The 24395-nt window shown below is 48.2% G+C and overlaps 3 protein-coding genes across 3 annotated transcripts; 2 read left to right on the top strand and 1 right to left on the bottom strand.

Annotated features, from left to right (window-relative positions):
* Positions 1–291: 291 nt before the first annotated feature.
* On the top strand, positions 292–1917 carry LOC101769253 (phenolic glucoside malonyltransferase 1). The gene is made up of 2 exons (XM_004972666.2): positions 292–1025; positions 1151–1917. The coding sequence occupies exons 1-2, from the start codon at positions 318–320 to the stop codon at positions 1841–1843; spliced, it is 1401 nt and encodes a 466-aa protein (XP_004972723.1). The 5' UTR covers positions 292–317; the 3' UTR covers positions 1844–1917.
* A 16243-nt stretch (positions 1918–18160) lies between these two features.
* LOC101769654 (RNA-binding protein 42) lies at positions 18161–21820 on the top strand. The gene is made up of 6 exons (XM_004972667.3): positions 18161–18890; positions 18985–19082; positions 20572–20668; positions 20770–20855; positions 20962–21053; positions 21494–21820. The coding sequence occupies exons 1-5, from the start codon at positions 18509–18511 to the stop codon at positions 21013–21015; spliced, it is 717 nt and encodes a 238-aa protein (XP_004972724.1). The 5' UTR covers positions 18161–18508; the 3' UTR covers positions 21016–21053; positions 21494–21820.
* Positions 21821–22302: 482 nt separating this feature from the next.
* LOC101770060 (nuclear transcription factor Y subunit B-11) lies at positions 22303–23403 on the bottom strand. The gene has a single exon (XM_004972668.3). The coding sequence runs from the start codon at positions 23284–23286 to the stop codon at positions 22498–22500; it is 789 nt and encodes a 262-aa protein (XP_004972725.1). The 5' UTR covers positions 23287–23403; the 3' UTR covers positions 22303–22497.
* Between the last annotated feature and the right edge of the window lie 992 nt (positions 23404–24395).

Below are 24395 nucleotides of genomic sequence, written 5' to 3'. Positions count from 1 at the left end.
GAAGGACTCCCTGATGCTGCTTAGCTCGTTAAGACTTAGATGATGTCACATGATAAACAACAGTATAGTAAGGAGACAAGAAATTAACGAAGAAACACATGCAACCACTGTTTTTTTTAAGGAAGCAAACGTGGCTTACAGGTGCACCATTGATTCTTAGGACCGCAATGGTAATTCGGTTACTGCCCAACATCCAGGGATCAGCATCATTGGCACCGCACATCGAGTTCAGAACATATATATCGTCGTCGTAGCTGACTTGAGAGCCAGCAGCCATCTAATTCATTCGCTGACGCTGCAACTTGCCTTTCGACGCGATGCCACCGCCGTCGGTCAAGGTCATCGAGGAGGCCCGCGTCGCCGTCCCGGCCACCGCGGCGCTGCCGCCGGAGCCGCTCCAGCTTTCCGCGATGGACGCGCAGTGGGTCACGCTCCCGCTCATCCAGCGCCTGCTCATCTTCGTCGACGGCGGCAGCGGCGCCGGTAATAACATCCCGCCGTTCGAGTCCGCCGTGGACGCCCTGCGCGCGTCGCTCGCGGAGACCGTCGCGCGGTTCCCCCCGCTGGCGGGGAAGATCGTGCACCAGCCGGCCACGGGCGACGCCGCCATCGACTGCACCGCGGGCGGCGTGGCCGGCGGGGTCAGGTTCCTCGTCGCAGAGGTGAGCGACGGTGGCGCCGACGCGGCACGCCTCGCCGGGAACGAGGACCACGACGCGGAGACGTTCGGTTTGCTCGTGCCGTCACTCGACGCCGGCCAGCTCCCGGCCGAGACGATGGCCGCGCAGGTCACGCGGCTGCGTGGCGGGCTAGCGCTCGGGGTGGCGAAGCACCACGCCGTGGCCGACGGCCGGTCCGTGTGGATGTTCCTCGAGGCGTGGGCGGCGGCGTGCCGCGGGGAAGGGAACGAGGAGGACGCCGCCCGGGCGCCGACGTTGGACCGTGCGGCGATCAAGCTCCCCGGCGGCGAGGAGGAGGAGCTCGCGAGGGCCCTGCTGCGGAACTACGCGCCCGATCTGCCGAAGGTACGTGTTACGTTAACTCGTCAATTTACCTCCGCCTTCCCCGACCTCTTCTCCGGCCGGTTCCTTCTTGCGTTGCTCATGACAACATTTTGCTCTGTTGACAACATTTTTTCGCGCGCTGGCAGGCTGCCGTTGAGGAGCAGTTCATCCGCCCCAACCTCTCCCGCCGGACGTTCACCATCGCCGCACAAGACATGCGCCGCCTGAAGCAGCGCATCGCCGAGCTATCGCCGACGACGGCGCAGGCCGCCGCCCCGCCGTCCAGCTTCGTCGCCATCGCGGCGCTCGCGTGGGTGTCCTTCGTCCGCGCCAAGCACCCGGCCGGCATCGTCTCCCCCAACGACGAGGTCTACCTCTTCTTCTTCATCGACTGCCGCGCGCGCCTCGACCCGCCGCCGGGGGACCATTACTTCGGGACGTGCATCTCCGGGCGCCTAGCGCGCGCCACCGCGCGGGACCTCCTCGCGGAGAACGGAGTGGGCGTCGCCGCTGCCTTGCTGGCGGAGGAGGTTCGGCGTGCCGCGGCGGACCCGCTGGCCGGCTTGGACTGGAGGAGCTTGGTGGAAGGAATAAACATGGACCGGCTGGTGAACCTGACCGGGTCGACGAGGTTCCCGGCGTACGAGGCGGCCGACTTCGGGTGGGGCCCGCCAGGAAGGACGGAGCTGGTCACCATGAACCACGACGGGCAGGTCGTGCTCGTCGCCGCGAAGAGGCAGGGAGGCGATGGTGCCGGCGGCGGTGTGCAGGCGTCCGTGTCGCTGCACCCGGCGCACATGGACACGTACAAGTCGCACTTCCTAAGCTACTTGTGCTGATTTTGTATTCATGTATGGATTTTTTATCCATGTGTGTGTATTGTTCTACCACCGTAAGTTTCAAGCTATTATCACCTATGAAATGCTCAAGTAACTATGTCAATATTATCTACATCAGATGCAATACTTCCTCCGTTCCTTTTTCGAAGTGTATACGCACACTTAAGATATAAAAATGGTGACCATATATTTCTGAGTACTTCACGGATCTTATTACTCTCCCTCCATCCCAAAATGTAGCATAAGAGCGATTAGTGTTCAGAGCATCCCTACAAAGACTCTTCAAGAATACTGAGCATCGCCTCAAAAAAATATCGAGCCCAAAACTAGCAAATCTCCTCCCTTTGTTACCAAATAGGCAAAGCAAGCAGTAGCTGCTCACCAGTGCCCACGCGTCGGTATTTAAGATCCGACAACCTACCAAGGGTACCCGAGGTAGTATTTTATACATGGGGCTCGTCAAGATTGGAACTCAAAGGTGAACTCGAATACATAATTTAGACAAGTTTGGACCGCTTAGATCGCGCAATACCCTACGTCCTGTATGTTGGTTATTGTTGACACCGAATTATTGAACTTCTATAGTTAGTTTCGGAACATGAAGCCTTCATACTACGAAACTTGGGGGAGGCCTGTGTTAACACCAAAATTTGGAAATATGCTCTAAAAGGAAGGAATCGGCCGATGATGCAAAAAAAGACGAAATCTCCTAACTAAGGCTATCTGCGAGCTGGCCGTGGAAATCAGGAATGTGTGCATGAAGAAAGAGAAAGTAAGAAAGCTAGAAGATTAAAAGAAGGAAGTCAACGCATACATGTACATGGCAAGAGTTCCAACAGTTTGGCATCCAAGGGAAGCACACGTACGGGAGGTTGTTTTATAGAATAAAATATTCTGGAGATAAAGTTGGTTAGGGATAAACTTGATTAGAGATAGAGTTGGGTTAGTTAGAAATAGAGTTTTGATTAGAAAATATTATGCACATGACTTGCCTTGTACGTGATTAACTGCCAATTATGTAACGTTAAAGGCCATCCGCCCTATAAATATAAAGGATCCTGGCCATTGTAATTTCACATGATCAATATACAACACATTTATCTTTTATTTACCTTTTCGGCTTCACGCCATTGCATTAGGAGTAGGAGTAATGTAGCTTCTCGACGAGTTCCTTCTAGCAAGCTGGGCTGCATCGACCTCGATCTCTGGCAAGCTGCAAGTCCCCATCATCAGGTGTACTAGACTTCAACTTCCGGGCGCATTGCTGACGTTGGGTCTGGTTTCATCTACCAGTTATCAAGTATCTTGGATCTTTGACTTATGGCACATCGTTTCTGTCTCGGTCTACGGTATTCACCAGTTATCCCGCCTTGATTAAATTTGCATCGGCTGATATTTATCTGTTCTATCATCTTGCCGTTTATGACACATCAATTGTTATTAATTCTGTCGGAATAGACGATAGATCTATTTTTAATAGCCTGTTGTATCTTAATCTTGGTTGCCCCTCGAGTGCCGTTGGAATTGAGTTTCATTATGATTGGATTCATCGACTGGCGGTGTTTAAATTGATGTCCTGCGTGTTTCTAAGCTGCAACTACCGGGCGCATCGCTGTGGTTTCACCTAAAAATATTGGTAGCGACGTTAGTTTGAATCTCATTGGCTTGTGACTCTGGCTATGGTGGAGCAAGAACTCGATGGCGCTCTATCTCCTATCAGCTCTCCAACCACACGCGCCGATTTAGATTCTGCACTAGAGTTAAGCAGATCTCCCAGGTCCTCATGTGCTGATGCAAGATCCACCACCACCAGGATTTTGCGTCAACACATTTTGGCACGTCCGGTGGGACCCGATTATAAGACTCACATTTTTTTCAGATAAAAAGACCATCTTCAGCAGCTGTATCGAGTCCACCGGACAGAAAGCAAAATATGGCTAGCAAAGTTGTTGTAACGGCCGACGAATACATAGACAGCGGGCCGTAAATACGTCTACCACGAAGACCAGCGCATGGGTTGCATGGACAGCCGATAGAAGAGATAATAAAATGGTAATCGGCAATGATGGCAATCATTCCCAAGGCATAACATGTTCATTTGTTGCAACGGCCGATGGAATAAAGGACAGCCGATGGAATATAATTATACGCTAGGCAGCCATGGAAAAAAAGAAAGGACAAGGAAGAGCAGCCGATGGGGCACCTCAGCCGACGGTCAAGAAATAAATAAAAAAAATAAGGAGAGAGCAGCCGATGGGGCACCTCAGCCGACAGATAGGAAATTGATAAAAGTAGACAAGTAAGAGCGGCTGATGTCGGTGATCTCCGTTAAAAAAAAAATCGGCTGGTTCAAGCAACAGCAAAAATAGTATCAACGGCTTGGTTCAAAATAATATCGGCCAAGTATTTACATATCGGCCTCCGAGCCAATGGCGAATAAAAGAAATTGCATCGGCTGAATCAGAGAAATAAGCATCGGCTGCCTATTTAACTTTTTCCCACAGCTGATGGGAGAGATGGAGGAAGACAGCCGATGGTGTCCTGCTGCCGATGACGAGTTGCCGATACTTCCATTTGAGTATATTCTTCTAGCACAAAAGCATCGGCTGATTGCTTGGCCAATAAAAGAAATAGTATCGGCCCATATACTGCTTGGCAAAAAAACATCAGCTGATTGCTTGGCCGATAAAAGAAATAGCATCAGTCGATTGACTGCTTGGCAAAAAGATCGGCTGATTGCTTGGCTAATAAAAATTGCATCAGCCGAGTGGTTCAAGCAAAATTGCATCGGCTGATTGGTTCAAGCAGAATAGTATCAGCTGCTTATAAAATATATTGGATATTAATTTCGAAGCATGAAATATTCTTACTTCAAAATTAGGGGGGCCTGTGTTGACAACAAAAGCTTACTGGTTACTGCACCAAGTTTTAGTGTCAATAGACTGATCTATTGTTTCTACTGCCAGCGAATTTATCGGCTCAGAGTGGGATCAAGGCATCAAGCCGATGGGGTTCTTTATATTTCAAGAGGAGTCGATGTAGCTTTGAATATTGCAATCAGACGTCATTGGCTCTAAAGGCAAGCATCGGACTTCTATAATTAGTTTCGAAACATGAAGCCTTCATACTCCGAAACTGGGGGGTCTGTGTTGACACCGAATTATCGAACTCCTATAGTTAGTTTCGGAACATGAAGTCTTCATACTCCAAAACTGGGGGGCCTGTGTTAATACCAAAATTTGAAAATATGCTCTGAAGGGAAGGAATCGGCCGATGATGCAAAAAAATTATGAAATCTCCTAACTAAGGCTATCTACGAGCTGGCCGTGGAAATCAGGAATGTGTGCATGAAGAAAGAGAAAGCAAGAAATCTAGAAGATTAAAAGAAGGAAGTCAACGCACACATGTACACGGCAAGAGTTCCAATAGTTTGGCATCCAAGGGAAGCGCACGTACGGGAGGTTGTTTTATAGAATAAAATATTCTGGAGATAAAGTTGGTTAGAGATAAGCTTGATTAGAGATAGAGTTAGGTTAGTTAGAGACAGAGTTTTGATTAGAAAATATTGTGTACGTGACTTGCCTTGTACGTGATTAAATGCAAATTATGTAACGTCAAAGGCCATCCGCCTTATAAATATAAAGGGTCATGGCCATTGTAATCATCACACGATCAATATACAACAAATTTATCTTTTATTTACCTTTTCGGCTTCACGCTATTGCATTAGGAGTAGGAGTAATGTAGCTTCTCGATGAGTTCCTTCTAGCAAGATGGACTGCATCGACCTCGATCTCTGGCAAGCTGCAAGTCCCCATCATCAGATGTACTAGACTTCAACTTCCGAGCGCATCGCTGTCGTTAGGTCTTGGTTCATCTACTAGTTATCGAGTATCTTGGATCTTTGACTTACGGCGCATCGCTTCTGTCTCGATCTACGGTATTCACCAGTTATCCCGCCTTGATTAAGTTTGCATCGGCTGATATTTATCTGTTCTATCGTCTTGCCGTTTACGACACATCTATTGTTATTAATTCTGTCGGAATAGATGATAGATCTATTTTTAATAGCATGTTGCATCTTAATCTTGGTTGCCCCTCGAGTGCCGTTGGAATTGAGTTTCATTATGATAGGATTCATCGGCTGGCAGGGTTTAAATTGATGTCCTGCTGAGTAATTCTAGGTTGTAACTACCGGGCGCATCGTTGTGGTTTCGCCTAAAAATATTGGTAGCGATGTTAGTTTGAATCTCATTGGCTTGTGGCTCTAGCTATTGTGGAGCAAGAACTCGACGGCACTTTGTCTCCTATCGGCTCTCCAACCGATGGTTATCGCCAATTGTGTTGAATCGGCTGGATATCCGATGAGCTACTCACGCTCACCAAGAAGGATTATCTCCACCTTGTCAGTTGAATAGTTAAACTGACTGGCACGCTCGCGCACACCACGCGCGCCGATCCACAACCTGTACTTGAGCGAAGCAGATCTCTCAGGTTTCGTGTGTTAGTATGTGAAGGTCGTCGTCTGATTTTTGCGTCAACACACTTTTGGATTGAACTTGTTCGGAGGGGGTCCCTGCCTCATCTTATGTTGTCGGGGGCAGGATTACAGGTCGGTTGTTTAAAAGAATACTAGTCGGATTCAACTAGAGAGTCCTACTCTATTTGCTACGAGTAGTTTCCTAATCCTCGACTAGTTCTTGTCCTCCACGTAGACCACACCATCCTGCAAAGTAGTCTCCATGTCTAACACGTATACAAGTGCAGGATGTCTAATGACTAGCGAGTTCTACTGGAGCGAGTGGACAGCATGCCGAATGCATGCATGATCGTGGCGACCGTTGTGGGCGCGTACCACGTGGGGCCGTTGCGCAAAGCCCAGCCCAGACACTGCATATCATGCTAACAAGACAGGCGTGCAATAACGCCACCTCATGTATGGCTGCTGGTCCAGATGCATGCATACCAGCCCTGGGATAGACGACACTCGATCGGGCACATCACGATCTCCATCGATCACGAGTGTCACTATAGTAGATTGATAAGAAAAACAAGGTAAAAGCCGATCAGAATGTGTTCCAAGTTGGATAACATAGATAAATGCTAAAACAGCAAGAATTAACCGATAAAACTTGCAAACTTAGAAATTATCGATAACTTTTGAATAAATCTAGACAAAATGACAACGATACGCCCGAAGTTAAAGCCTAGAAGTATTCGGTAGACGCGGAACTTATAGTCTAGCTGGAGATCGAAGCGATGCAACCCAACTAGCTTGGAAGAATTCATGAAGAAAAGAAAGCAATGGCGAAGTCGCCGACTTGAAAGCAAATTGCGAGAATAGTAGATTTGTATTGATTATGATGTGTATGTCCTTCCAGACCTTGCAGGGCCTCTATTTATACCCTAAACATCAAGACCTCTAGTCCTAGTCGATTACGACAAAATATAAGATCTATCTCTAAAGAAACAAACTTTCTAAACAAAACAAAACAAAAATAACTCGTACGGGAGTTGGAAACGAACTTGGCCTCCATCGGCCAAAACCTGCTCTTCATCGGCCGAACCTCCAACATCTCCAATCGGCTGGAATCCTTCTGCTCGCATTGGCTGGATCCCCATCACCTCCCATCGGCTGACCTCATCGGCTATGCCCCTATCATCTTCCATCAGCAAGGCTTTCGCCATCATCGGCCGATCTCTTATAGCTTCATTGGCTGAGCCCTCTGCAACCCCACCGGCCGATTCCACTAGCCGTAGTCTTTCCACGATGCATCGGCATTTCTGCTTCCTTTTGATGCCATCTTTGACGTATGTCAAAAAACGGTGTCAACACGTATAGATCTAGATAGCCTAGAAGAAGCCCGTTCTGCAGCACTCGTCCAGTCTACAAGGTACCTCGAGGGTCTTTGCCGCTATCATGATCGCAACGTCAAAGATCATTCTTTCAACATAGGTGACAAGGTCCTCAAGCGTATCCAAGACACTAAGGGGTTGCACAAGCTTAATTCGCCATGGGAAGGGCCGTACATCATATCCAAGGTCACAGGCCCAGGATCGTACATGCTACAATACCTCTCTGGCGAAGATGTCAACAACTCGTGGAACATCGAGCATCTCTGTCAATTCTATCCGTAGTCAGAAGACTATGCAGTATTGTAAATACACTACTGGCAAATGTTGTAAGTTTTCAACATAATAATGCACTTATTTTTTGTCAAAATTCAACTACCCATTCTCGCCTCAATTGCGGCCTGTAAAAGCCGACCAGCAGCATCTTAACGAGCTAATGAGCTCTTCAGGCCACAACGCCCCAGTATGACTTGTAATTACAAGTCCACATGAGTTATTTAACTCATCTGGCAGTTCGCTAAGCGAACTGATAATGCAAGAGCCATCAAATCCTCTGGGAGTCCATAAAGTACCTGAGTGACTTCTAACAAATTTGTCTTAAACGTGGCTCGTATTAACGAGTTTCGCAGTTCCAAGTTCCCAGGGCACAGCATCAGCCTTACTCAGAGAAGTCGAGGAGATAAGCCCTAATCAGCGGAATCCTGAAGAGACTACTTGATGTCTACTACTGGAAATCTCAGGTACCTGAGTACGCAACAATTTGCTTCCGAAGAGGCTCACAATAGTAGCCTTGTGCATAGACACTTACTTCAGTCATACGAGCAAAATTAGGAGCAAGTGCAAGAAGCACTAAACACGACAGATGACAAGTCGAGAGCAACAAATTGCATTAAGACTTAAATTTATCTACACACTTATCCCATTACAAAACAAAATGTTCTTCCTGTCCCAAAAGATAAGGAATTCATTGCAGGTCCAGATGCTTGGTGACTTCCTTGGCAATGGGGTCCATCTCCTATAGATACTGCTGGAAGACTTCGTCTGTGCAATCTCCCGCTATACCCTCCGCGACAGGAGATAAGTCAGCATCAGGGTAGAAGTACTTCACGAAGGCTAGCAACTATTTCAAGATGGACTTCGTCATCCCTTGGACGTAGCCTGCAATCTTCCCTGGCGCATCTTGGAGTCTCTCCACCAGTGGGCGAGGATCCGCGCCATCAACCGGAGGCTCCACCATTTCAGCCAAGGGTCGGGCTGCCGTAGACAACTCTTGCAGCTCCAGCTTGCAGGCCCCAAGCTCAACTTGTTGCGCTTGGATGGTCATCATGACATTGATCAGTTCGACTTCGCCATCTTGGCGCATCTTCGTCTCCTTCTCCAAGTCGCGCTCCAGCTTGGACACCTACTGCTCGAGCTTATCACGTTGATCAGTGGCCCAGTAGTATGCGTTCTTCCAATCAGTTATAGAAGCCTTCAATCGGGGTTCCTGATCCTTATACTTTGCATAAACAAAGACCCAATGTTAGTCAAAAAGACTAAAGGCTTCCAACAGATGAACACAACAAAAGATGAGTACCCACCTTCAAGCTTCTGATTCAACGACTTGTTCCGTGCGGCAAGACGCTCATTTTCCTTTTCCAAATCCTGCATCTGCGCCCGAAAGGTTGCCGTCGTGTTGTCAAGCTTCATGACAAGTTGCAAGGTTTGCTATCACTCTTCAGCCAGTTCCTTCTCCAACGCCTCGGCACATTGTACGGTTTTCCATAGTCCCGCAGCAATTGGGACTTCTGGTGGGAGCGGTTGATCAAGTCCTGTTGTCCAGAAATCAGCACTCGGGTAAAAATCACGAACATTCAGAACTAAAGCATAAGGCAAATTTCAAAATCACCTCGGTGTAAGACGTGATGTGCTGGTTCATCTCGAGTATGGTGTCCACCGTCTGCGCATCCTGTATAGGATCATCAATCAGCTGGACCTCCTCGAGCAGTACCCGAATCTCAATGCTTGGCTCGATCCTCACGCTGGAAACTAGAACCATCTCATGGCCATACGACATGCCAGCTTTGGAAGTCATCTCGACAGCAGCAGCCACGACTTCAAGGGCTCAGGCGGCTTCAAGCTTGGGGGCTTCGGGAGCAGCAGTATTGAGGGGGATAGCTTCCACGATCACAGGCAAGGGCGGACCCTCCACGGGAATAGCCATGGGAAGAGCCCCAGGTACAGCAGGCTTGGGGGCTGGCACTGCAATGTCAGCCATCGAGCCAATTACATCATGCATCAATGCAGCGACGAGTGATGCGGCACCTGTCTTCACCGTTGGAGCTGAATCTCCCTACGCCAGGGCTACAGTAGCCGCGGGGGCTGCCACTTCAACAGAGCGACTAGCATCATCAGTTGTTGACCTTGAACCCGATGACCCAAGGCCCAGGTTAGAAGACATCCTGCACAACACATAGTGTCAATGCCGGAAGACAACCAACTACACAACATAGAATTGGTACTCCACCATATCGAATCAATTTACCTTGCGGACCGTCACAGCTTCAGCGATGGCTTCCCCACCAAGCGCAGGGGCTTTACAGTGGGGGCAGTCTTCCCTGGCGAAGCACGTTGCAGCACAGCCCGACTACCGCCAGCCAAGCTAGTCCTATCTTCTTCCTGTGCGGATACCTTAGTGCCCGCAGGATTGACTTCAGCAGCAAGAGGCTCCGAATCATCTCCAAACACGACGACCTCCCCAGATGCTGGAACTTCAGGCGGGATGGCGCTAGCTGCCGCCTCCATCACCTCGACTACCTCCACGACTACCTGCAGATACAATAAGTCCTGATTAGCAGTAGTGACATCAACATACATGCATAATTGTACCGCACCTCAGGGTTTCGCCCTTCCTCGAAGGTAATTACCGGCGGGGGCGCGGATTCGATGATACGCAGACTACCTAGAGCGCGCACCCTGCCAATTGTTAGCTTCTTCTTTAGTGGCGGGGCCAGAGCAGTCTCAAGTTCATCATCCGCAGGGCGCTTTGATAAGCCAGAGGACTTCCCAACTTTGTCCGAGGCGCGAATCTTCACACAATATGCCCCAGCAACATCAGAGTCTGAGCTGCTGAAGGACTCAAATTCTTCTTCTTCCTCCTCTACAGCAAGGTTTCGCCCAAATACCCATGGAGCACTCTCCATATCATCAGATCTAGGGAGAAGAAGGGGTGAACACAACACAAGTATGTCTTCTAGCATAAAGGCAGACAAGTCAGAAAGCAAGAAAGACCTCAAATAAGTACTCGGGGGCTAAGGTCACGGGTACATACTACTCTCGGTGGGTTAGCGGTGCTGAACTTCGGGACTACTCGGGGGATCTCATTAGCGTTCTTAAAGAAGCATTTCAACCTTGTTATCACCCCATCGACGGAGATTTCTTCAAGCGTCATCCTTGATGGGTCATCAAGGCCCGAATACTCATAACCCCAGGTATGGCGGAGCTGCAAGGATTGCACTCGTCTCTTCAAAAAATTGAAGGCCACTCCAGCACCCGTTAGTCCCTACTCCTTCAGGTGAGCAATCTTGGCCAAAATCTTGGGTACTTGAAGACTGTGCCCGTGTGTCGGTTCGTCAATCTACCTGTTGTTCCATTCTGGGCGGTGACCAGTCACCTTAGGCAGTTTCGGATCGTGGTCTCCAATGTAGAACCACTTCTCCTTCCACCCAGAGTGCGACTCCAGCAACTCGTAGTCTAAGTACAGACTACTACTCTTCTCTCGAACCTGAATTCCAGCGCACCCCCCCCCCGACTACCGCAATGCACTCCAGTTTTGGCTGCGGCTTCACTTGGAATATTTTGCGGAACAGTTGAAAGTGGGGCTGAATCCCTAAGGAAGCCTCGCATAGGTGCACAAAAATAGCAATGTGGAGAATACCAATTGGATTGAGATGGACCAGCTGAAGCTTGTAATAATCCAGAAGACCTCACAAAAAATCAGAGGAGGGGATAGCAAAACCCCGCTCGACAAAGTGGGCGAAGATTACTGTCTCCTCAGGATACTCTTCAAACGGCCATGCATTATCGAACGCACACCTCCAACCTACGGTTGCTTGATTCTGCAGCAGTTTCACTTTCTCCAATGCCTGGATCTCTTCTTCCTTCAGGGTTGATCTCTTCCAGGCACAGGTAGGAGTTTGCGATGAGGTTTGGTCTGTCTTCCCATACTTGGGCGGAGGCAGCTGTAGCTCCTTCCCCTTTCCAGATCTCCTCTTGGAACGTTCAGCACCCCTGGAAGCATAAGCTTTTTTCCCCATCTTGGATGTCACGAGCTGCTTCATGTGCATACGCTCAGGGGCTCACAGGAGGGAGGCAGCGCCAGCAATCTCAGATTGGATTGCGGCGGAGTTGGGCAGTAGGATTTTTTTCTCGAGCGCAAATAGCAGATGGCAATGGCGGGGTAAACGGGGGGTAACTTCCCTTATCTATTTATAACAAAAACAGAGTAAATGGAGGTAATGGCCCCGATGTTTTCGCCTCTAGCCGTTAATTTCGCATATGGCCATCAGTTTCTAAAATTACCACAAAAGATAAAGTTGCTGTTAGCGACAGTCATGATGACTGGTGGTTGACTCTTATACCTCCTAAAACTAGTTGGGTAACGGCTCGGGGGCTGTGTGCCACATGCCCATTGGCTACAAAGTTTTTTCTCCCGAGTTTAAGGTGAAGATAGTGCAAATGCAGATTGACCCTCAGCCTGATTCTTCAATTCAACCTAAGGCTCAGGGGCTACTCCATATGGAGTGCGGTTTTTATTGCACTTCCATATATAAATTCAAGGATAGATAGTCAAGACAGTGTCGGATGAGGCTTGAGCACATTCTAGCTGCATGGTAGTACTCAAGTTACTTGAAGGCTCAAATTTTGATAGAATACTCAGAAGAGCACCAAAAACTAGTCGGATGAAGCCCGTAAAGGTACTCGGAACTGCTGCATTTGACTAAAACGTACTCGAGGGCTTGTCGTACATATATCTATGAGCCCACCAGAAGGTTTGCACAGACCCACACACAGGACTGTACACCAAGACGTGTCAAACATGGGGACTACGGTGCAAGACGGCGTAGTCTGCATGGAGGACAGGAACTAGTCGAGGACTCGGAGACTACTCGTAGCAATTAGAGTAGGACTCTCTGGTTGAATCCAAATAGTACTCTTATAAGGTAACTGACCAGTAACCCTGCTCCTCTGATATATAAGAATAGGCAGGGACCCCCTCCAAATAAGTTCAATTGAATACAAGCAAACAACACACAGGATGTAGGGTATTACATGATCTAGCGGTCCGAACCTGTCTAAATCGCGTGCCTACATACACCATTGGGTTCCTGATTTTAGTGACACCCACCAACCAAAACTCTACCTTAGGTACTCCCCTTGGTAGTTGCTGGATTTAAACACCAACACACATGTCGATGGAGTTCTTCTCTAGGGACTCAAGCCAGGTGACTGGCCCTGCCTCCATGCAGATGGGAAAGTAGATGACTTGATGTCATCGTTTCTTCCCGCCGCCTGAACTGACAACGAGTAGCACTGCAGCCATTGGACTGGGTCCTGCTTGCCGTCATACTTAGTAATACCCGGAGGTTTGAACTTGTCGGCTAGAACCGTCTTTCGTACATGTTTTGAGAAGGCGGGGAACCCGTCAGAATCCTCTCCTAGGTACTCGACTTCTTGTTCGTGCTCGCGGTGGTACCCTTCAATGATTGTACGAGCGTCGTGGCTGTTGTTGATCTTCTAACGGAGATCATGTACTGGGGGTTCAGGCTTTGGGTGGGGTCCATGATGGCCGCAGCCTCCTGAGGGTTCTGCCCGACTACCCTCTACCCTGATTTGGCTTGGTCTGGGACCCTTAATTCTGGCACCCTCATTTCTGGAACCCTAATTTCGACTTGGTCACCTATGGCTACTACCATGCTAGGATGAGGTGTGTCGAACCGAGTGTATTGGGCTTTGTTGATCGAGTTGCTCGTACGCGCACTCCGCTAGTTGAGCGAGTTGTCTGGTGTACTTAGTTTGTGGCATGGCCTGAGTAATCAGGTCCATGGATGCGATGGTGGCGAGAAGAGTATGGTGCTGACATGATTGAACTGCTTCAAACGCGTGATCCAAGTTCATGATGGGTAGGTCAGCAGCAAGGCGACAGCGACGCTCTACTCTTGCAGCGTTTCTTTCTCGCGGTCGATTCCTTTGAGCTTTGGTTTCTTCTCCTTCTACGTTGGCGGTGAGCTCATCCTACGAGACGTCATCTGGGTGACGTTCACGACGTGAATTTCTTTCTAGCTGATCTTCATCCTCGCCTCCTTGTGGAGTAATGATGGCAAGGAATTCCCGCTCCGGAGAATAGCTACACGAACTTGATGTGATAACCTCTGTGGAGCCGTCTTCTTCATAGATAGGGGATATAGGGGTACCCTCCTGGTACGGGAGGGTATCGAGGTAGGCGACAAGGCGAGACTCGTCCTTGGCAAGAGCAACTGGCTTCATGTTGGACCAATAGATGAATCTGCCTTCTAGAGTAGATGTGATAACCAGGCCCTATTGTGGACCTGATAATGGAGTCTCCTCATTCGGATCCAAGTAGTAGTCGAGGTCCTCGATCAAATCCGAGTTGGATTGTGATCTGGACAGCGTAGCTTGGTAGGCAGCACCCGAGTTTCAAAGTCTGAATGGGACGACTTATATTGTAGACCAATTCGCATGATGGCTTAAGCGCCAGCTTGTGGGAACCAATCCGACTAGTGGGAGAAGTCGAGTTGTATGCGAACTCATCCCCTGAGCCTTGAAATAGGTCAAAAATTTCGTTGAATTTCTCAACGAAATCCTCCAAAGCTTGGCGATTAAGGTTGATATCATACTGCTTCTCCTCCGGGGCCAGCGCGATGTGGCGGTGGAAGTTTCCAGTGCCGTCTGCGACGCAAACCCAGGAGCCGAAGATGAATGTCACACCCGCCTCAAACGCGATGATGGGCTTGATGATGACTTGAGCCATCGAGTTCGCCGGCGGATTCTCAGTGAGATCCCTATCTGGCGCGCCAGCTGTCGGTGTTTAGACCCAGCAACCTATCGAGGGGGTACCCAAGGTAGTGTTTTTTGCATGGGGCTCGCCGAGATCAGGAACTCGAACACATGATTTAGACAGGTTCGGGCCGCTTAGATTGCGCAATACCCTATGTCCTGTGTGTTGGTTGTATTGTATTGAATTGAACTTATTCGGAGGGGTCCTTGTCTCGCCTTATATTGTCGGGGGTAGGGTTACAAGTCGGTTGTTCACAAGAATACTAGTCAGATTCGACTAGAGAGTCCTACTCTATTTGCTACGAGTAGTTTCCTAATCCTCGACTAGTTCTTGTCCTCCACGTATACCACGTCATCCTGCACCGTAGTCTCTACGTCTAACACGTCTCCATGTACAGCCCCATATGTAGGACTGTCCAAACCTTCTGGTGGACCCATAGATATATAGACGACACCACGCAGGAAGGGTGGGAACGGATAGAGTACACGAGGGAGAGGCGAGGAAGGCAAATGCGGCGGCGGAATACAGTGGTCAAGCAGAGCCAAGCAGGCATGCGAAATCGACCTGCAACCATGTGGATGAGCAAGCAATCGCTGTAGCAGCAAGAACTCGCAGGCTACGGTGGCTCGTGAGCTTGCCTTGGGCTGGTGGCACACCAATATTCATAGCCAATGTCATGGCATGTCACCGTAACATTCTTGAGGGAATAAGTATTGGTTGGCATGTTTTGGTACTAAATTAAGCAAGTACATAAATTTCTTACCACAATTTTAGCATGCTCTGATTTTCGCAAGCCATGGTTTTAGCTTGCCATGATTTTGACTGGGCAACAATTAGAATCCAACCAATCAAGCTCACACTATCGTACTTTTCAATGCAAATAGACATTATAGACCTGTAACTTCATCAGGGTGCTCATCAAGTTACTGGAATTCTCAATGCAAAGTAGCTTCTACGATGCGCTAGACGTCGATATCCAGAAAGAAATGCAGACCCAAGTCCATGAGTGCAAACTCGGTCGATAGATGTGTTTGATGATTATTTTTACTGAAATGTAATGAGATATGAGGAAAAAAAATATCATATGTGATATTCAGGTGTTATGTTGAAGCCGGACCATATATTCATTGAATTGGTTGTGGTTGAGCCTATGACTTGTGGCCCCAACCCTTCCATGTTTCTAGAAGATACAGTTTCTAGAAGGAGAAAATAGAAAAGGCATATGTTTCACGTCAAGCAATATGTAAAACGATCACCGTTAGTACAGAGGCCATGTCATATGTAAGTGCGCACCGCAAATTAATCTGATTGCCGCACAAGCTTGGCCCACCAATTATTTGCTATACATCCTTGTTAATGTGAATGAAGAGATAAATCCAAGTACAAATATGCATGGAGATGTTTGACTAAATAAAGTATCTAATTTTCGTTAGCCTTCTCGATGATGAAGACGTTGAGATTTAAGATTTGTTTTGAACTCTTGATAAGAGATAGGATTTTCTAAAAGGGCGCAAGAAAAAAAAACAGGAGATCAAGTAGTGCTCAGACTAATCAATACCAGCAGAAATGCCCGTGCATTGCTACGGGTTCTTACTTGCTCTCACATTATTATTCATTTGCTCTCATGTTATTATTCGCTTGCGTTGTCCTAGTCCTCTCTTTGCAAATATAGTAGTAGAAGATATTTATGGTTGGTTTAATACTATCTGTTTATTACGTGGGACCTACACATGGAACTCTTCCAACACTGCCAACCCCATCTCATTTCGACAACCCTAGCTCCCGCAGTCGACGCCGAACATACGCATCTGTTAATCTCCGGCAAGTTTTCCAATGAAACTCTAGTGAGCAAATCCAGCGAAACCGTTAGTTCTCGGCCGAAGGTGAGCGCACCAACGCATTCGTCTCATCATCCTTGTTCCGTTTTGCCGTTCAATCGCGAGTTTGGAGGTCATTCTCGGCGAATCTCTCTTTTTCCCCTTTATTTCTCTCTCCTGTTCCTGGCTTGCTCCATGACCAGCCATGGCGGAGCTCCTGCTCACCCACCGCCGCCGCTGAACGATGCCCCTCCCGTACCTCCAGTGCTCCGTGCCGCCGCATTGCTTGCCACCCCGCGAGCCGAGCCGCGCCCTGCCACCGCCGCCCTAGCCCGACCACCGCCGCCTAGTGCCACCCCCTGGCCCAACCGCCGCCGCCGAGCGCCCCTCCCCCCTCTCAGCCCGAGCGCCGGCTCACCCGGCCCCGCGTCCTCGCGCCATCGCCGCCGAGCACCGCCCCTCCCCTGGACCCACCTGTCAATACGTTAATCTATACCAAACCTCATAGAAGTTGGACACTTTGACCCGCAGGCCGCGACATATGTGTTCAACTTCAACCGCTTCACATTTGAGAATCCATATGCTATCAGCTATTGTCCGGATAACCTGGGTTTGGCAACTCTGATTATTTGCCTGAGTGCAAATGACTTGTACGCCCCGATGATAGCTGATTTCATTCGTGAGTACAAGCAAAGTTGATTTGATAACATTTTTAAATTTTGTAAAACACAAATTTTGATAAAATAATTAGTAATGCATTCCAAGTTATTGAATTAGCTAAGACAATAGTACATTTCACAACTCATACGACAAACATAAACAAAAGGAAAGATGATAACAAATAATCTGTTTCCTTACGCCAATTTTCTTTGAATGTTTTATTAAAAAAGGGTTGACTGCTTGCCACGTTGTTCATGAGTGCTACCTACCTCTTTCTGCTCGTCACCTGGTCTCGCCCCTTCCTGCTCGCCGCCTGCCACGCCCCTTTCCTGCTGCGTTCGCCGCCTACCATGCTTGCCGCACCATCTCACCTACGTCGGCTCGCCGGGCCGCTGCAACTATGCCGGTCCGCCATCATCAGGCTGCGTCGGATCTATGGTGGAAGGAGGCACCGGAGCTTGGACACCGTGGCAGCATGGGAGGTGGCGGTGGAGAGGAGCTCCGACCCTAGCGCGAGAGAAGAGGAACAGAGGCAGAGGCACCGACAGAAAAAGTTTCGATTAATCTCGTACCGCGGGGGAGCTGCCACGAATATGGACCCATATGTCTGTGTACGGCCCACGTGTCAACGAGATTAAGTTGGACCAAACCAAAAAAGTGGGCAGAAGCGGTCCTCACTTTAGATATAGGTATAGATTACGAAGAGCATACACATGATATGATCGTGGTTACTTGAGATTTTTCAAAGTTGATACATATGTCATCACCTCTATAAGCTTTTAAGAGGTGTATATATACGTTGTACATAGATCGATTTAAATCGTATATAGTTTGGATATCGGAGATAAGTAGCTGGTGCTACGCCCCGCGCCGCAGGGGCCAACAGCCATGGCCGCGATGCCGGCAACCTGCGCGGTCCTTGCCCCGCGTGTGAAAACGTATGCGCCCTTTTTACGCTTTCCTCGCTTACACCTTCGTCACAAACGAAACAGAGGAAAAGGAAGAGTAGAAATCCAAATCCATCTTCCCCTGATCCCCAGTTCCCTGCTCCCCAGGTTCCATCGGCCCCCAATTCTTCCGCTCCACCAAATCTGTAGCCGAGCCGCTTGCTTCGCAGCAGGATCGAGCGGGTTGCGCGGGGCAGCCAGGCGGCTGGCGCACAGGCGAAGGGGTGCGGCGGCGCGTGACGGGCGGCGAGTCGGCGTCGAGAGGAAACCCTAACTCTTGGGGTCGGGGCTGCCGGCGGCGGCTGAGCCACTCCCGAGTCGATTCGCCTCCATGCCTTCCAATCCTCCCCCTCCGCCGCCTCCTGGGTCGTCGGCTCCGGCTCCGGCGGGGGGCAGCTACTTCCCGCTCCCTTTCCACCTGCAGCAGCACCAGCCGCAGCCGCAGATGCCACCCCCGCCGATGCCGGCCAACAGCTACCAGCAGTACCAGCAGCAGCTGCACCAGGCGCACCAGCTCTTCCAGCGGGACGCGCAGACTATCACCCCCGAGGCGCTGCAGAGCGTCAAGGCCGCCCTCGCCACCAGCGACGTCCTCGACCCCACCGCCGCCGCCAGCGCCAGGCCCTCCGACCCCTCCACCAGCAAGAAGCCCATCCCGCGCCGCGCCGCCGGACAGTCCTGGGAGGATCCCACCCTCACCGAGTGGCCCGAAAGTACCCACCATGACTTCTCTTCGTTCAGTTCCACTTCGTTTAATGGCTCATCCTTCTCTTGTTTAATTGGGTTTCAACTCTCAACAATTTGCAGATGATTATAGACTGTTCTGTGGAGATCTAGGAAACGAAGTTAATGACGATGTTCTCTCCAAAGCATTCTCACGGTTCCCCTCCTTCAACATGGCAAGGGTAAACTACTCTACTCGCTTGTTCAAAAAACTTATTTGTGGGGAAACTTGTTCCCTTCAAAGTGTGCTGTGTAGTACATTGTCAAATTCTTTTGGAGTTTTTATATGGAAGTCCAGGTAATAAAAATAGTCAGTTTTTTGGTTGTGGCACAAGGTGGTGAAATTCACAGCCAATTATCAACCTGATCAATATGTATATTGTGTTCAATGCAATTCTGGCCTAAATGACTAATGTAGGTACATAACTTTTACAGCCTGCATGAGGTAAAAGACTGATGGGGAGTTTATTGCGAAATTCATGGCTTAGGAATAGAGTTGTACTCCAAAATGGTTATCTAGGTAGATTCAGTATCACGCATGTGCTCCAACATAATATAGGAACTAATATTTGGCCATGAACTATGATGTACGCACCATTTATATTTAAATAGGCAGTTACTTGTTAATGGAACCATACTCTGCAACATACTCCCTCTGGTTAAAAAAGTATATTCGTCAGTTTTGTGTAATTGGCTGTTTAGAACCTTTACTATCGTTTTTTTTTCTTAGATATTTAGTTCAGGGTGTGTAGATATGTCTCAAAGAGTACTTTAATAATGTAATAATTTAGCTGAGTTTTACTTTTACATAAATACAATTTACAATAGAAAACATTGGCAGCCAAAGTCCAAAATGTCCTCTACTGGGGGGAGCAAATTCATAAGTGGTTTAGATATGCCAAAGCTACTTAGTCGGTAAATAATGACAATGGCACGAAAAAGAATTTGGATTATGGACTACATAAATCTGTAAGTCATTCAGATCTTCTGAAATCACTTAATAGTCAGGTGTAATAAAGCATGGGAGAAGTGAGAAGTATTAGCAGTGTCAAACAAGGAAACGAATTTCCATTGTTCTAAGTCGATTCCTCTATTATTGACTCTTGCCAATGGACTACCTAAACAAATGTGAAATCCAACACGATCAGAATAACACCGATTTCTGCAAATTTTAGCAGTTTAAAGAACATCAATGGCAATACACATACTGATATTGTTCTCTATTCTTTACTAGTGGACACAATAAATTTTGCATGCATGGGAGAAAACCAGCAGTTTGAAGATATTTCATATGGATCTTTTTCATAGTAATATGCTACTTCATATTAGCTATTTCTGAAAACAGCATCAGTGTGTTAATGCATATGACATAGTAGCAAAGCTAAAAAGAAAAGCAACAGGCTTCGAGTAAGCTAACGCACCCCTGAATAAATTGGTAGCTAACAATCAACAATTTACTCTTTGTTGCTTCCTTCCATATGCTTCAATCCTTTGACCTAAAGAAACCTAGCTCACATAGATTGACCGATAGAGGAGCTAAGAGATTAGCTCACACAGAAACCCAGATGCTAAGCCACATAACATGCCTTGTGTTGGTCATTGTATGCAGCATTTGAGATTCATTTCTCGGTTCTATATGGCCTTAATTTGCCTTTGTATTATTTATTTCAGGTTGTTAGAGATAAGAGGACTGGCAAAACTAAAGGTTATGGATTTGTGAGCTTTTCAAACCCTACTGATCTGGCTGCAGCAATAAAAGAAATGAACGGTTTGTCACTTAATACTATGTTCTGCAGATTTGGTTGCTGCAACTTGTCTGCATGTTTTCATTTACTGTTCCCTTGTTACTTTTGAACAAACTTCTTTCAGGAAAGTATGTTGGGAACCGCCCTATTAAATTGCGTAAAAGTAACTGGAAGGAGAGGACAGATGTTGAGGCTCTGGAAAGGCAAAAGGTGCCTGTCTGTTTTCTTCTTGATATGCCTTGCTCTCCGCATGCCCTCTAATTTTGTCCATTACTTTCTCCTTTTTTTTTGAAAGTGAACTTTCTCCATTTTTCAGAATCATGTCCAGAGGAAGCCTAAAATGCACAAGAAGGGTATTCTTCACAAGTGAAGCTATACAGGCCATACCGATTATGGTCCATGCAGATGGTAAGCCCCTCCTCTGTTTACATGCTAGATTAGCTGTAAGAAAACACTGTGACCCTATATTATGGTGCCACTGCATGGTTTTTAATATTCCTTTTTACCAATGAAATGTTCTATCATTGCACAAGATGTAAATATACAATTGCTTGCTTGAGCTTAATACTAATATACGGGGAAGTAAATGGTAGGGGCATGCTACCTTCATATCATCACCATTGAGAATGAACTTGGATGTGTCTACATGATTTGAAATTTGAATTTGAATAGAAGCAGTGTTATGCATCCTATCTCTGTGATTTTCTTCGAAGACCCACATTAGCTCGTGATTTCTGGACGTGATTCACGCTTCTAAATGACTGTAGATTGACTCATGCTTTGTATATGAAGTTATTGTATAATATTCAGAAGTTTGATGGATGACTTGTATGTTGTGTATCATGCAGTGCTGCTCCCTTGGATGGATGACGCAACTTCAGGAAGCTCTTCTCTTACTTCACTAGTCGAGAGTCGAGATGAAAGGATGTTTACTTGGGTCAAGTGAATGCTTGTAAACTTGAAACGTAGCATCAACTTCTATTTGATACAAGTTGTGCTCCATTTTTCTGTTTCTTTTTGCTTAACAATTGTACGTTGATGTTGCATTCTGGAAACAATATGATGACTTATAGTAGCTAGTGAGGGGCGTTGTGCTGCAGCCAAATGGACCTTCTGCTTTAGGTTTCCGCAAGGAATAGCATCACGTGCTGAACTATTTATTTTTATTTTCCTTATACGAGGGCTCTCCGACAAATTTCTCTTTTGTTTTTGTTTTCTTTATTGGGACAAATTACAGGATCGCTAGGCAAACAAGAGAATGTTAGGTCGAATGTAAATGGCATCACCACTTGTTACCCTGTTTCCTAGCTAGCGCACATTAGCTTATTCTCTTCTGATTGTAGAATTATTGGAGAAGGCTTGCCGCGAGGAGTTGCCGTTCTCAAGCCCAGCAGCCCACCAGGCCCGTAACACAATCTTTTTTTTCCTTTAAAGCCCATTGCGTAGTTCACTCTTATCATTTTTCTCTTTCGGAATTTCTATACTTCTTAACAACATTTTTGGCGCGGCAAAAAATGTTGATTTCCTCAGCTCCCTTGGTTGATTTTGTATTGGAAATATAGAGCTGTATTTTGTACAAATGCGGACATGCCAACAGAGCATATATGCAGTTGGCATGTCACTCATCGAAGCAATTTTACTTAGGTCGTTGAACAACTAGCTAATTTCTTCCGTTCTGTGTGAAGAGAAATCTTTCGAATTCAAATCCAAATCGACTTCCTAAACATTTGATGAGAGAAGCAGAAACTAGGCAACAATAATTAGTACGCGAATCCAGTTACTAAGCAGCAGTACAGCACTATGCGTGCATCTGTGTCGGTGTGTTGTCTTCTACACCTAGCTTCTACGCCGTTCACCATTGCACGGCGCCGTGTAGGTGGCCGCCGAACCCCCTCTGCATGCCGCCGCCGTTCTCCTCGTCACCGTCGAACTCCACCACCTTCGACCCGTCCCCGGCGCCGTACGCCTTCCCTGCCGCCGCCGCGTAGTACGACGTCCCGCCGCCCGCGCCGAACCCGACGCTGACCCCCATCATGAGCCCGACGTCCGCGGATCCGCCGCCGCCGGCGTCGTGGCCGCCCGCGCGGTCAATACCGGCTGCGGCGGCCCCTCCTCCCGCACCGAGCATGTCGGCGCCGTCGTCCGCGACGCCGCCGCCTCCGTCGCCGTGCCGCGCGCCAGCGCCGCCGAGCACCGCGGCCTTCTCGCCCTCGGCCTCGCGGTAGCGGTTGAGGTAGGACTTGAGCGGGCCGACGTAGGCCTCGAACCCCAGCGTGGTCATGGCCCAGAGCAGGTCGTCGCCGTTGATGGTCTTGCGCTTCTCGCGCTGGCACTTGTCGGAGGCCTCGCCGGTGACGAAGCTGATGAACTCCGACACGCACTCCTGCACCGTCTCCTTCGCCTCCTTGGAGATCTTGGCGTTCGCCGGCAGCGACCGCTTCATGATGCGCGACACGTTCGCGATCGGAAGGAACCGGTCCTGCTCCTTGGCCGGCGAGTCGCCGCCGCAGTACCCCGCGCTGCTCCCGCACCAGGCAGCAGCAGCCGCCGCCGCCGCGCCGGACTCGTTGTCCGACGGCGGGCTGCCCACCGGGCTCAGCAGGTGGCCCTGCTGCTGCCCGTAGCCCTTCCTGCTCTTCATGCCCTTCGAGTAGAGTAGCTGTAGCCTGTAGGAGAGAGAGTGAGGGACAGCTAGGGGTCTTCTTGTGGGAGCTTGGGGAGGGATGGACGATGGAGTGGTGGCAGGAGATGATCTCCTTTTAAAGTTGGAAAGGAGGGAGCAAGCTAAGCTAGCTAGGAGAGATGCGAGTGTGGAAGGACGGTATTGATGCCGACACAAAGCCAGCACGAGATTATTGTATGAGCATTGCAAAATTCTTGCACAGCTAGGAGCTAGCCTATGGCGAAGTCAAAAACTAATATTTGGCGGTTCGCGGTGGCCAAGGGCGGCTTGTTTGGAACACAACGATTCCTAGAGAATTACAAGGATTTCACACGAAGCAATTCAACTTATTAAGTATTCATCAGATTTCAGAAAGAAGTTCATATTGGTTGGACTACAACATTCAAATTTTAAGTGCGGTCACCTCCATTTGTATAAAAGGATTCAAATTTTAGGGAGGGATGTTGCTCTCTAGATTAGTTAGGGAAGTATATGTTGTTTCATCTCTTCAAGCACTTGAAGGAACCATAGCCATTTTGCAAGCCTAGTTGCGATGTTGAATACTCAGCTTAGATATTCTTTTGCATAGTCATTTTCAGTAATGGAACAAAGTGTGTGAATGCATCCACTCTCCTACAATCTGAGCTGAAAATTGAGACTTATATGGTGCATGCATCGTATGCTGATCGACCCGAATATATCTGAAGATCTAGAACTTGAGAGGCCAAAGTTCCAAAACGAAGATGAAGACAGAGGAAACACCAAAATATTCCATGGGATAGCATGGCATACACCATACCCTAGCCACTGGGCCGTGCCACTTCAAGCAACGGGCATCTCACAAAGATTTTGAGGTTCCTAAACCAGTGGCAAGGGATCACAGAAGTGGAACAGATGCACGACAACCTTTTTACCAAAAAAGGGGAGCCCATGGTCATTGGTTTCATCAATGTGTTTAAGTCCACAACCAAATATGGCATGTAATACAAATGCATAAAAACTACTATGAGTCATAAAAACTTAATTGGGGTCCCAAAATATCTTTGGTACGAACTATAGCTCCATCAGTTGGACGAATATGGTATCCA

Source organism: Setaria italica, chromosome VI, assembly GCF_000263155.2.
Source record: "Setaria italica strain Yugu1 chromosome VI, Setaria_italica_v2.0, whole genome shotgun sequence".
Lineage (NCBI taxonomy): Eukaryota > Viridiplantae > Streptophyta > Magnoliopsida > Poales > Poaceae > Setaria > Setaria italica.
Note: the sequence above shows the minus strand (reverse complement) of the source record. Positions and strands in the feature narration are given on the sequence as shown.